A 13721-nucleotide genomic window follows, 5' to 3' on the forward strand; every position below is an offset into this window, starting at 1 on the left:
AATGTCAGGTGTAGTTGATAAATAACATAGATATTTTATGCCCTTAAGAAGCTTAAGGAATTTATAGGTATGTGCAGACATACCTATATTATGCTGTACCTGTTAAATTAGTTTCTAGTTTTGTATGGAGAAAAATGATTGTTTAGGAATTCTCTGTTTTCTTTATGGTTGCCAAGTACAAACTAATACTAAACTTTAGTATTTAGTACAAATACTAAATTGAAAAGCATACTGTTTCATCAGTTTTCCTTTTTGATACATGGCATTCTTCTGTCTACCAAAAGTTAATAAATAACATACTGTGACTACTCTAAAGAAGTTTACCATCTATTACAGGAGGGGAGGTGGGTGGGGGATGGGTTAAATGGGTGATGGGGATTAGGAGGGCACTTGTTGTGATGAGCACCGGGTGTTGTATGTAAGTGATAAATCACTAAATTCTACACCTAAGAGGCTAAGAGGTATGTAAACTAATGGAATTTAAATAAATATTTGGAGAAAATTAATTAATTGTTTAAGAAAATAAGTTTACCATCTAACAAGGCAGAGGACTGTAAACGCCTAACAGTGTAGAATAAGGTAAATGTTAAATAGTGGAACTGGTAATAAGCTGTGGAATATAATGAAGCAAAACCAAAGTAGTGCCAGTACTCTTAAATCCCTGATTTATTCTGTGTTTTTGTTTTGTTTTGTTTGTTTGTTTTACCAAAAATTGGGACTGTGGCTAGGCTTTTTCCTGTGACAGTTTATTTTATTCTTTTTTTTGGTAAAGAAAAAGAGAATTATTTAATGAGCTTTCCATATATTTATCACCTATATATAACAATCACATTTTGCTTTTTTTTGCTAAACTATTTAAAAAAAATTTTTTTTAAAGATTTATTTATTTTAGAAAGAGAGCACGAGCAGGGCAGGGTGGAGAGGGGCAGAGGGAGAGAATCTCAAGCAGACTCTCCCCTCTGTGCACGGAGCTGGATGCAGGGCTCGATCTCACAACCCCGAGATCATGACCTGAGCCAAAATCCCCAAGAGTTGAATGCCTAGCCTACTGAGCCACCCTGGCACCCCATAAAATATTTTATAATAAATGCGAGGCATTATGATATTTCATCCCTGAATAATTCAGTTATGTATTTCTAAAAACTGACAACTTTCTTATATATTCATGCTACCATATCACACCTAACAAAATTAACAATAATTCCTTAATATCATCTAATATTTATTCCTATTTAAAATTTATCAATTGTCCCAAAATGTTTTTTTCAATAACTTGTTTGAACAAAGATTTCTACATGGTTTACATACTGCATTTAGTTATTATATGTCTTAAGTCTTTTATAAACCTTAAATATCCTCCTCCCCATTATTTTTAATTCAAGAATGTGCCTAGTCTTTTGCAACTTAGTATTTTCACTACTATATTTCTACTGATGACTTCCCCTGTTACCTTGACCTATTACATTCTCTCGTTTAACAAGTCTCTGTTTGCCACTCTCTGCCCTAGTTGCTTTCATGGGTTGCCCAGGACTTTAGCTCTGTTTTTAATTCATGCCAAGATAGCAGACAGTGTTTGGTTTGGGTTAGCCTCTTAATTTTAGCTTTTTATTTTCTAATCTGAAAATTTAATTTGGAGAAAGAAGGATAACAGTAATATAGACTGATTCTAAAAAGCTAGTAAGTAATGGTACCATTGCTTAGAAAGAATAAAACGTTAACATCTAATTATACTACTATACTCAACTAATGTCCCAGCCATCATTCATTCATTCATTCATTCATTCATTCATTCAGGAAGTTAAATTGTGTTAGGTAACTGGGCTACATAGGGTGAAGAAGTCTTCAGTGTTGTCCCTCAAATAGTTGAATATCTAATAAGAAAAATATATCGATAATTATAACAGAAGGTAGAATATGTAAAGAGCCATAAGTAAGGAATCAATTTCATGCAATTAGAGCTTTTAATGCTTTGGAAGAGTGGGTTCCCAGCTAAGGAGGGAGATCTGGGAAAAACTTTATGGATGAGGCATGCATGTAAGTTTTGCTTTTAAAGATAGGCATGGTTAGGGCAAATGAAGTTGAGATGAAGAGACGCTCTGAGGTAACAGCATGTAGGTAGGAATCATAGGAGGAGGATTAGTGTCAGGGTTTTGTAGTCAGGTAGACCTAAGTTCATGTTTGTCCCAGATTAGCCATTTGAAGCCCCTTGGGCAAATCTCCTTAAGCCTTAGTTTGTCTTTAAATGGGGAAAATAATAGAGCCTTGTAAGTTTGTAGTGAGGATTAATGAGATAATATTTATGTGGAGTGGTTTTCTTTTATCATATGTCTGACCATAGCAAGTTTCCAGTAAATGTTGACTGCTAATGTTTTTGCTGTTGTTGTTAATAACAACAAAGGTAAATTATTCCATTTAGCTAATGTATTAGGGTGGGTGAACTGAGGAATGGAAGATATGCTGGAAAGACAGTGAAGAGTTTTCACTACTAGTGGAAAGCTAACCAATTTAAGTTAGGCTTATGAGGTATAACTTACACTCAGTAAAATTTACCCTTTCTAAATACATAGTTTGATAACTTTAACATATGCGGTAGTAGAACTACCACAATCAAGATACATAACAGTTCTGTCACTGTTAAACATTCTCTCAGGCACTTTCGCAGTCAGTTTTCTCCCCACATCCAAAACCTTGACAGCCACTGGTCTGATTTTCATCTGTGTAGTCTTGCCTTTTCCAGAATGTCCTTTAACTGGAATTATGCAGAATGTAGCCTCTTGTCCCAGGCTCCTTTCATTTAGCATAATGCTTTTGAAATTGATAGTATGTGTTAGTGGTTTGTTCCTTTTTATTATAGAGTAGTATCCATTGTATGGATGTATCACTATTTGTTTATTCATCCATTTATCAGTGGATAGACCTTTGGATTGTCTCCAGGCTTTGGCTATTATGAATAATGCTGCTATAAACATTCACGTGCACATCTATCTGTGGGTACATGTTCCATTTCTCTTGTGTAAATACCTTGGAATAGATTGATGGTTATATAAGAAATGTAAAACTTTATGGTATCTTTATAAAAAACTGCCAAATTTTTTTCTAAAGTGAGTATACCATTTTTTTTTCCTACTTGTGATATATGAGAGTCCTAGGGGCTCTTCATCCTCACCAGCACTTTCTATTGTATGTCTGTCTGTTTTTTAATGTTAGTACTCTAGTAGGTCTGTATGGAGTGATATCTGATTGTGGTTTTAGTTTACATAATAATTTATATGTTGAGCATCTTTTCACATATTAGTTTCCACCCATGTCTTTTCTTTGGTAGCGTGTTCAGACTTTTTGCTAATTTTTAAAAATTGGGTTGTTGAGTTGTAAGAGTTCTCTATATATTCTAGATACAAGTCCTTTATCAAATACGTGTTTCCATAAGTATTTTCTCTCAGTCTGTCACTTTTCATTTTCTTAACAGTGTTATAGAAATAACAGTTTTTAAATTTTGATGAATTCCAGTTAGTCATTTTTTTTCTTTATTGTTCATGCTTCTTATGTCCTATCCCAAGAAACCTACGCAAGTTACAAAGATAATTCCCATTGTTTTCTTCTGAAAGGTTTATTGTTTCAGGTTTTATATGTATATCTGTGATCCATTTTTAGTTGATTTTTGTATATAGTACAAAGTATGAGTCAGTGTTCTTTTTTCTGGCTAGTTCCAGCACCTTTTGTTGAAAAGACTGTCCTTTCTCCATTGGCACCTTGAAAATTGGCTGTTTTCCTGTGGGTCTATTTTCAGACTCCTGTTCCATTGATCTATAAGTCTGTTTTACACCAATACCATGTCTTAATATCTTAACTACTGTAGCATTATTCTAAGTATTGGAATCAGGTAATGTGAGTCCTCGGATGTGAAGCCTTCTCAGTGTTCCCACCCCTCCTCCAGTGGTAGCCAGTCTCTCCTTTGATTGGTTTTTGATCCTTTGCTTAAAGGTATTTTTTGTTTCTGTTCCTCACAGCCCTGGGGATGAAAGAATTGAGTGCTCTTTGTCTGTGACTTTAGGTTTTGCTTCATATAAGAGGAGGGTGCAAGGAAGTGGGCAGCACTTGTTCCTTTTCTCTAGTGGTGGCCACTCGCCTCCTGCTTGTCTGAGAGTGATTCTGTGGTCTCTAGTTCTGACTCCAGTGTTGCTTGTGAGGACCTTTTGGAAACCCATGGAGGAGAACTTGTGCGTGCAAACTCCCCTTGTGGCCAGCGCTCTCATTTACTGTAAGCATATACTAGTCTGTATTTGGCCCTTTGGGCATTTGTTAAAATGTTAGTTGTTTTCTGTTTGTTTCTGTGGTGGTCACCTCTTCTTCCTATGCTCTGCCAAAGTGAGACAGTTCCCGTGTCCCATCTCTCCTCAGTGGGAGAGTTTGGAATTAGTTCCTTTGGTTCTTGGGACCTCTGTTCTCTGAAGGGTTCAAGAAAAGTTATGATTTTGTAAATTACTACAGTTTTTTGTTGTGGTGAGGGTGGTAGAATATTCTCTTACAGCTTTCTCAATTTTAAATGGAAGTAGAACCCAGAAGTTTTTAAACTAACCCATGATTAGAATTGCACTGTAGTAGGATTTATCAGATAGTGTGTAGAATAGATTTGAGGTGGTATGGCATGTCCTCTGTGTGGAATACTTTCACTTAATTTTTTTCATTTGAAGACTCAGCAGCCCAGGTGTGCTGCTCGGGAAGCCATCTCTGCTGTTGCCTAAACGTCTTCACCCGTGTTCCTGGAGCACGCATGTCCACTTTCTGGAATACCAACCAGCTTTTAGGCTGTCAGCTTCCCAGAGCTCTCTGTCTCTGATTCATCTTTGTACACTCCAGCTAGCATAGTATCTGACACATTCCTTCAGTCATACACATTCATATACATACATACACATGCTCATACACCTATATACCTATGTACATATATACACACGTAAGAAAATACGCATCCAGAGCTTACTGTGTACCAGTTTTATTAAATGTTTATTGACCTCATATCATATCTGGACTTATTAAAATGTGACTGCGTTTTTTCAGGTGAGAAGTATTGAAGATCTCACCCACAGCAGTGTTTCTCACCTAAGACAGTTTTGTCCCCTGAGGACATTCAGAAGTGTTGGGAACATACAGTTTAGGAAGTGGGACAATACTGGTAGCTAGTGAGTAGAGGTCAAGAATGCTACTGAACATCCTATAATACACAGGATAGCCCTCACAACAAAGAATGAGATAGCCCAAAATGTTAGTAGTGTAGAGGTTGAGAAACTCTGACCTAGAATATTAATGTGCAAAATAATCGGAAAGTACATTTGATGGCACTTAGATTCAATACAAGGAACCGAAGAGGAGGAATAAAAACTGAGTTGGAGATTTCCAGTCAGGGTGAGCAGGAGGATTGTAATACAAGCAATAGTAATGGAAACAGGAAGGAGAAGCAGGTTTAGGAAATTTCATGGTAAACTCAGTTACAGTAGGGATCATTTAGGAGATGTGTGACTTAAATTTAACAACGTGGTTCAGGACTAGAGATATATTAGAAGTTGTTAGATCGAATGAGATTGATAAAAGCGAGCGAGGGGATGATAGGGGCATTAAGATTGAAAAAGCATTGCATTTAGGAGACAGGATACAGAAGAGGAAGGTCAGGAGGGGAGGAATCAGGGAAGCACTGCGTTACATGAGGACTGAGGACCGTGTTTCAAGTGTGAAGGTGTGTGAACACTGCAGAGCAATGAGTAGGGGGACTAGGAAAGTTACTAAATTTGGAAGTTAGGATGTCTTTAGTGATTTTTGCAGAAATTTCAGAAGATTGTTAATAGTGGAGGAAGGTGGTTTGGGTAGTGGCAAGAACCAAATTTTAAGGGTTGAGAATAAAGAAGTACAGTGTCAAGTTTCAGTGACTGAAGAAATGATGGTGAAGGTAAGATGGAAAGAATAGTATCTTTAGGGAAGGCAGGGGTGAAGGAAGGTTTTGGGGGTGTACTAGTTACCTAGAGCGGCCATAACAAATTATCAAAGACAGTAGCTTTAAAACCACAGAAATGTATTCTTTCATAATTCTGGAGGCAGAAGTCCTAAATCAAAGTGTTGTCAGCCATGCTCCCTCTGAAGGCTCTAGCAAAGTCTTTCCCTGCCTCTTCCTAGCTTCTGGTGCTTGCTGTCAATTGCTGGCATTCTTTGGCTTGTAGATGTATCATTCCGATTTCTGCCTCTGTCTTCACGTGGCCATTTTCCTTCTGTGTGTCTATGTCTAAATTTCCTTCTCCTTTCTTTTATAGAGACACCAGTCAGTGGATTTAGGGCCCACTCTAATCCGGTATGACCTTATAAGGTTCTAAGTGAACGTGAATTTTGGGGGGGATACTATTCAACCCAGTACACGTGGTATTTAAGATACGGGGATGTTACCATAATGAGATAACTATTTCATACCCACTAGCATGTCTAAATAAAAAAGACAGACAATAACAAGTGTTGGTTGAGGATATGGAAAAATTGGAACCCGCATACACTGCTGAGTAGGACTATAAAATGATATAGCTCCTTGGAAAAAATTTTGGCATTTTCTCAAAAGATTAAAGTTATCATATGACCCAGTAATTCCACTTCTAGATATACACCCAAAAGAATTGAGGACATTTGTCCACACAAAACCAGTACATGAATGTTCACAGCATTATTATTCATAATAGCCAAAAAGTGGAAATAACCCAATGTCCATCAGTTGATGATTGGATAAATTATAGTATATTCGTACAATAGAATATCATGTGGCCCTAAAAAGGATGAAGTACTGATGCATGTTAACAACATAGATGAATCTTGAAAACATTATGCTAAGTGAAAGAAGCCAGTCACAAAAAGCCGCATATTGTATTATTACATTTATGGAGATTAGTGGTTGCCAGGAGCTGAGGGGAGGGGGGCATGGGGAGTGACTGCTATTGGTTATGGGTTTCTTTTGAGGTGATGAAAATGTTCAGAGGTAAATGGTGATGATTGTATAACAGTGAGTCTACTAAAAACCAGTTAATTGTACACTTTAAAAGGGTGAATTTTATGGTGTGTGAATCATATCTTAAATCTGTTATTAACAAAAAAGATAAGGGATGTCTTATATATTCCTAGGCTGAAGAAAGGTAAAACTTTAGGGGGTCACAACTTTGCTTATTTTGGACCCAGTCACCTGGTGACTTCTGCATCGTTCTGCTAAGAGCAGTATATTGGAACTCACCATTTTAATAAACTATATAAGATTAGTACATTAAATTATTTAGCCCAGATTTGTCTTATAAATAAAAATAGTACATAATTTGTGAATTATAAAATGTGGGCCAAAGATGGTCCTCTGAATGATACCAGTATATTATATTATTATATTACTATCCAAATGTAAGGATAGTAAAATGAATTTACCCAAGTTTAAATTTTCAGTATAGGTCATTGCTGAGTAAGTTTTCCTTTACCATAGTTAGGATAAATATGATTACTATATTGGCATACCTACAAAAGAAAAAGAAAATTTTAATTTTGCCAGAGTCCTATTGATTTGATATGATCATGTTGACACATTCTGAAAATCATGTTTAAAAAATAATCTGTTAATTTGGAGGGCCTACTTTAAAGATTCATCATTGTATATTGAGCCAGATGGGTAGCTAACATTTTTTGTGTACTTACTTTGTATCAAGCACTGTTTTGTGTTCTCATAAGCCATCTTTTTAAGTCCTCACAGCAAGTCCTTTGAGATACAGAGAAATGAAGTAACTTGCCCAGTGTCACATAGCTAAGAATCTGAAGAGCTGGGATTTGAACCCAAAAAGTCTATCTTAAGGGAAGCAGCCTCTGTTCTTAGCCACTAAATTTTGCTGGCTTTCTCAAAGTAGATTAGGATATTTAATGAAAAGTTCTTGAGATTTGCATGAGTAAGCACAGATCATAGAAGTGTAAGCTTCAACTCTATCAGAATTAGGCATGTAAGGGCTGAAAATATATGTCTGAGGAAACAGTGCGGATAATAAACAATCCAGAGGACATGAACATAATTCTCATTATTTTTCCCTGCCAGTATGAGGTGAAAGCTCCCGTTCCTTCTGCCTGTTTCAGGAATATTTGTAAGCAAATGGCAAAAATGCATGAAGCTATATTTGATCTTCTTCCAGAAGAACAAACACAAGTGAGTAGTAATTCCTAACACTGCTTTTTTATATATAACATATGCATGCAGAATTGGAGTGTTTTTACATACTTTTGGTACAGTTAAGCCTAGTTCATACTCCAATTGGGGCGCCTGGGTGGCTCAGTTGTTAAGAGGCTGCCTTCGGCTCAGGTCATGATCCCAGGGTCCTGGGATCGAGCTCTGTATCGGGCTCCCTGCTCTGCAGGAAGCCTGCTTCTCCCTCTCCCACTCCCCCTGCTTGTGTTCCCTCTCTCGCTGTGTCTCTATCTAATAAATAAATAAAATCTTTCCAATATGATTATTATTTTTTTCAGCTGTTATATTGACCTGTGGAACATGGATAAAAATTTCTGATTTCAAAAGGCCCCTAGCTCCAACAGGCCAGAGCAGTAATTGCTCTGCTGTATGTTAGCAATTATAAAAAGCAGATTTTTCATTGGTCCATTGAGTATCAGAGATGCCAGATTCTACCTACATCGTTCATTACATTATCAGTTTGAAAATCAGAGTTGCCATCTATCAACAGTAAAATATGTTGCTGTTATGATAACCCAAATGGGATAGTGGAGGAATTAGTGATGGAATTAATGAGATGACACATAAAGTAACTCAATCAATATACCTGATTAATATTTGTTAGATCAGCATAAGTGATCGGTAGTAGGCATAAACCAGGGAAATAGCAAAATGGGTAGTCTTTGGCACCTCTCACCTATGAAGTATCCTCCCTTTGTCCTGACCGTCTTCCCCTATATGAGTGTTACCACAGAGTTCTCTGCACTGTTCACCGACTCTCCTACCCACCCCCCACTTGCTCGGTTCCCCTTTCCTGGTACTTTAAAGATTCCAGGATTTCTTTTTTTTCCAATCTTCTTTACCCACCTTAGCTTGTTCCCTCTATACCAGGTTATCTCATTCAAGCCTAATTGTAGAATGACAGTGTTAGAATAGGATTTTTGTTCTTCAGACAAGTTTGTTATTTGAGTTTGCCTCTAATTGGTTAAGTACATGGAAGTGGTATTTGGGAGCAAAAGGTAGCTTTCTTAGTGTCTCTTGCCTACTCTTTCTCCTGCTGGTCTGCTTTCCCATACCACCTCAGACTTCCATCCTACAGTAGCTCTTACTATTTTTCTTCATGCTTCCCTGGGTTTTCATTAATCATTCTGAACTCAGGATTCATCCAACTCCTTTGAGGCTCACTGAGAATTGAGGAGCTATAAGAGAGGGAGCACCCACTGGGTCTCTTTTTTCTTCCCCATTTCTTCCTAGTCAAGCCATCCTTCTCATTGCAAGTGTAAGATCTCCCACCTCTGACATTCTGACCTTCTGGATTTGTCATCTGAGTTCTAATTATGGCCAGGTCAGGGAGCTGGGCATACAGGTAGTCCATGTGTTTTTATCTGCATCATAATTTAAAGGAACTCTTGTCAAAGCTGGGCAAGAATTAGATTTTATGTCAGTGTTGTCAGTTGAATACTAGTAATTCCATAAAACTTCCATGGATGACTTTATATATATTTTTCCCCATAGAAAATACATGTTATTTCACAAAATCGTTTCCAAAGATTAACTATAAACAGCTTCAGGTCAGGTATTTCCCACAGAAGTTTTGGGCCATTGCATCAAATACCTGAATGCAGGAGCAATAAAATACTTTCTAGTCGTTTTACCAGTTTAGAAGGATGAAAGTATCTTTGCCTCTACCATTGTGACTTTTTTTTTCCCTATCAAGTTCATATTTAATATATTGCAGAATTCATTTCTTTTTGCCTGTCATGGTCGATCCCCCCTTATATATCCCAGAGGACTTCTAAGGGGCAGAAAGGCAGTAATAAATCATATCACTAAAAGAAGTACTGCTGATAAGGGGCAAAAGAGCTTTTATCCAAAAATGTAGAAAAATTATACTAAAATAGCAACTAAATACCTCAGGGGAGCTTCTTAAAAGTATATGCCAAAGCAAAGATTTTTTAAAAGTATTTTCTCCAAATAATATTGATTTGATACTGATAACTCAGATGCTTATGTCTTGTTTCAGTAGAGCTTTAAGAAACCATTTTATTTCTTTTCCAGATGTTATTTTTAAGAATTAATGCAAGTTATAAACTCCACTTGAAAAAGCAGTTATCTCATTTAAATGTGATAAATGATGGAGGACCTCAAAATGGGTATGTTTTCAACATATTTTTACTATGTGCTCCCATATTGGATTGCTTGATTGGTTTTTACTCATTATGCTGTCCTTCTCCACTATAATCATATCGGACCACTACAGTGGTAAAATCAGCAACTTTTTGCCTTTTTTTCTCTCTGGAGAGGATATCTGTATCTGCCTGTCTGTCTGTCTACATTAAAGTGTTTTATAAATGGTCAATTACTTAACTCACATGTCTGTTTTGAGGCAGCGTGGGTCAATAGCACCTCCTTATGTTACCCAGTAGTCTCTCCCTATGCAGACAGGACTCAGAGTCCTACTTTGTAGCTGTGTGACCATGAGAAAGTCCACTTAATTCTGCCTTATTTATAAAATGAGGATAAAATGTGCTTTAACTCTTTAATAGGGTCACAAAAAATACAGTATAAATATATATGTCCATTTTATTGTAAACTGTTGAACAAATTATATGTATTATCGGTGAGATAGTGTAATTATATAAAACAGAATTTAGAATCAGAAAACTTGGGTTAAGTTCTGCTGCTTACTAGCTGTGTGACTTTAGGTAAATCACTTACTCTCTCTGTGCTTTTATTTTCTTAGATTTGAAAATAGGGATGATGATAAAAAGTACTATCACAAGATTTTTGTGAGGAGCAACACAGATAAAGATACGGGGAAAAGATTATACAAAACGCAAAAGCATTGATCATGAAACTACACCTTAATATGATTTCCTTAGTGTTAGCTATTGCATGGATTTTTAAGGAATATTTTATTCCCTGTTAAGTTTCGGGCTTAAATTTTCAAATTTACAGGAACAAGTGACAAAATATATTTTGGAGTCAGAAATTGGCCCTGTCCAATAAAACAAGTACACTGATTTTGCAAGAAATATTTGGAAGCTCCAGACTGCTGAATCTGTTGGCCACGCTGAATTTTTTGATGCAAAAATCTGATCTCTCCCTTATTACCTGGTTCTTCTCTTTCTTATTTTTAACGATTGTTATTTTCAAAAATTTCAGAGCCACAGAAAAGTTCAAGGACAGTTTATGAACACCAAAACCTCTCAGAAACTGTTTTTAAAAAACTAGCATTTTTAAGCCCCATTCCCCTCATAACCTTCTACTTTTATTCCCATAGCTAAATCTGGGTTGGTTGGTTGGTTGGTTCTGACCAGTACTTCTGAAGCATCCAAGCTAACTCATTACCTATTACTTTCTTTGTTAATATAGCTATATGGGGGTTGTACCACCTTAGAGATCTTCACTGTCACATACTTTTAAAGACACTAAATTCTATGTAAGTCAATTCATGCCTCTGAGTGATCCCTTGAAAAATGGAATTCCCTGAAAATTAACCTCTAGACTCTAGCCAAAGATATAGCAAACTACCTGCTTAAAAGAAATTTTTGTTCCTGAGATGGCTCTAAAAATGTACTTTTTTTTTCAAGAATGAAATTGACATAACATGAAATTAACCATTGTACAGTTAACAATGCAGTAGCATTTTGTGCATTCACAAGTGCATTCTAGTTCCAGTTTGTCCAGGTCATAAAATAGGATCAACACTTAAAACCCAAGAGGAAATCCTCTACCCATTAAGCATTAAGTTACTTCCTATCCCTCCTTCTCCCCAAACCCTGTGTTTTCTGATGAGATTTTATCTAAGACATTTTTAAAATACAGACCTATAGAGAATAATATTTGTATTGCTGCTTAGAATTGATCATTAACATTTATTTTTGCTTGAAAAAAATGTTTATGTTAAAAAAGAAAACAAGGGGCACCTGGGTGGCTCAGTTAAGCATCTGCCTTCCGCTAAGGTTGTGATCCCAGGGTCCTGGGATTGAGTCCCGCATTGGGCTCCCTGATGAGCGAGTAGTCTGCTTCTCCGTGTCCTTCTCCCTTTGCCCCTCTCTCCTGCTCATGCTCTCTCTCAAATAAAATCTAAAAAAAACCCAAAAACCAAAAACCATTCCAAATGAAACTGAAGTATCCCTTGACCCCATCTCCAGTCCCATTCTCTTTCCCCCAACCCGTAGTATTTTTAATAAATTTGGCCTGTATTCTTTAAGTCCTTCACATTATCTTTGTATCTTAAGAAAAGTAGGTAGCACTGTTTTATAAAATTTAATTTACTTGTATATTGTACATATGCTGCTTACTTTTTCCTACTCAGCATTGTAACTGGTTTATCTATTTGATATGTAGAAATTGTCCATTTTTTAAAAAAGATTTTATTTGACAGAGACACAGCGAGAGAGGGAACACAAGCAGGGGGAGTGGGAGAGGGAGAAGCAGGCTTCCTGCTGAGCAGGGAGCCCGATGTGGGGCTCGAACCCAAGACCCTGGGATCATGACCTGAGCTGAAGGCAGACGCTTAACGACTGAGCCACCCAGGCACCCCAGGAATTGTCCATTTTTTGACTGCTTTTTATTCTCCCACATGAATCAACCATATTTAATGTAGCCATTTCTCCAAATGATAGATTTCTAGGTCATTACTTTTTTCCATTACAACGATGCCACAGTGAAGATCTATATACATGTCTAATGGTGTGACCGTTTCTTTGGGGTATAGATACAAATTGATGAGAGCATATGTACATTTTCACTCTACGAGGTATTGCCAGAATATTCTCCAAAGTGGCTGTACCATGTTGCCAACCATTTGCTGTTAGATTTTTAAATGGTTGCCAGTGGTATCTTGTTTTGATTTACATTTCCTAATGTTTGTCATCTTTTCATACATTTATTAGTCATTCAGGTGTTCTCATCTTTTTCCTGTTCACTTTCTTTGCTTTCTCTTGGGTATTATTTTTCTTGTTGATTTTAGATTTTTGCATATGTCCTAATCAGACTAATCCTTTGTTGGTTATATATGTTGCAAATATCTGCTTTTATGTTAAACAATTTTCAACTTTGATATAACTCTGGAAATATTTTTAAGTGAAGAATTATGCTAATTTTATGCTTAGTTTTTAATGTGAGGACCTTGCTTAGAAAGGCTTTGTTCTTTTTTGAGCTGTTGCTGTCAGTTTCAGTGTACTTTGACCATATTATCACAAGTGTAATTTCGAATCTTTTTAAAGCACCCAGATTAGAGGAGTTTTAAGTGAAAAATATGGTCCTTATTAAATTCTGCCATGTGATAAAAGGTGAAACATTAAGTACATAAGTCCAAAGCATTTATAAATTGGACTATAGTACAAACATTGAGGGTGCTTTTACTCTAGCAAACCAGAATTTACGTGTTCATTATAAAATACTGAAGCTGGATTTCCTCCTCTCTTTTACAAACTACTAAATCAAGGTCTATTTGTTCTTCCATGGCCATATCTGTCAAAATATACATCTACTCAGA

The 13721-nt window shown here is 36.5% G+C and overlaps 1 protein-coding gene across 4 annotated transcripts in view; it reads left to right on the plus strand.

Annotated features, from left to right (window-relative positions):
* VPS54 (VPS54 subunit of GARP complex) overlaps positions 1–13721 on the plus strand; it is a 95812-nt gene that overhangs the window by 79845 nt on the left and 2246 nt on the right. For all 4 annotated transcript variants that reach the window (XM_035001433.1, XM_035001434.1, XM_035001435.1 and 1 more), the window contains 2 exons: positions 8090–8197; positions 10274–10368. In XM_035001433.1, the coding sequence (XP_034857324.1) occupies positions 8090–8197; positions 10274–10368 (203 nt within the window). The remainder of the gene's footprint in view (positions 1–8089; positions 8198–10273; positions 10369–13721) is intronic.

The sequence above is a fragment of the Mirounga leonina genome, unplaced genomic scaffold (assembly GCF_011800145.1).
Source record: "Mirounga leonina isolate KUSES-001 unplaced genomic scaffold, KU_Mleo_1.0 Mir_125, whole genome shotgun sequence".
NCBI lineage: Eukaryota > Metazoa > Chordata > Mammalia > Carnivora > Phocidae > Mirounga > Mirounga leonina.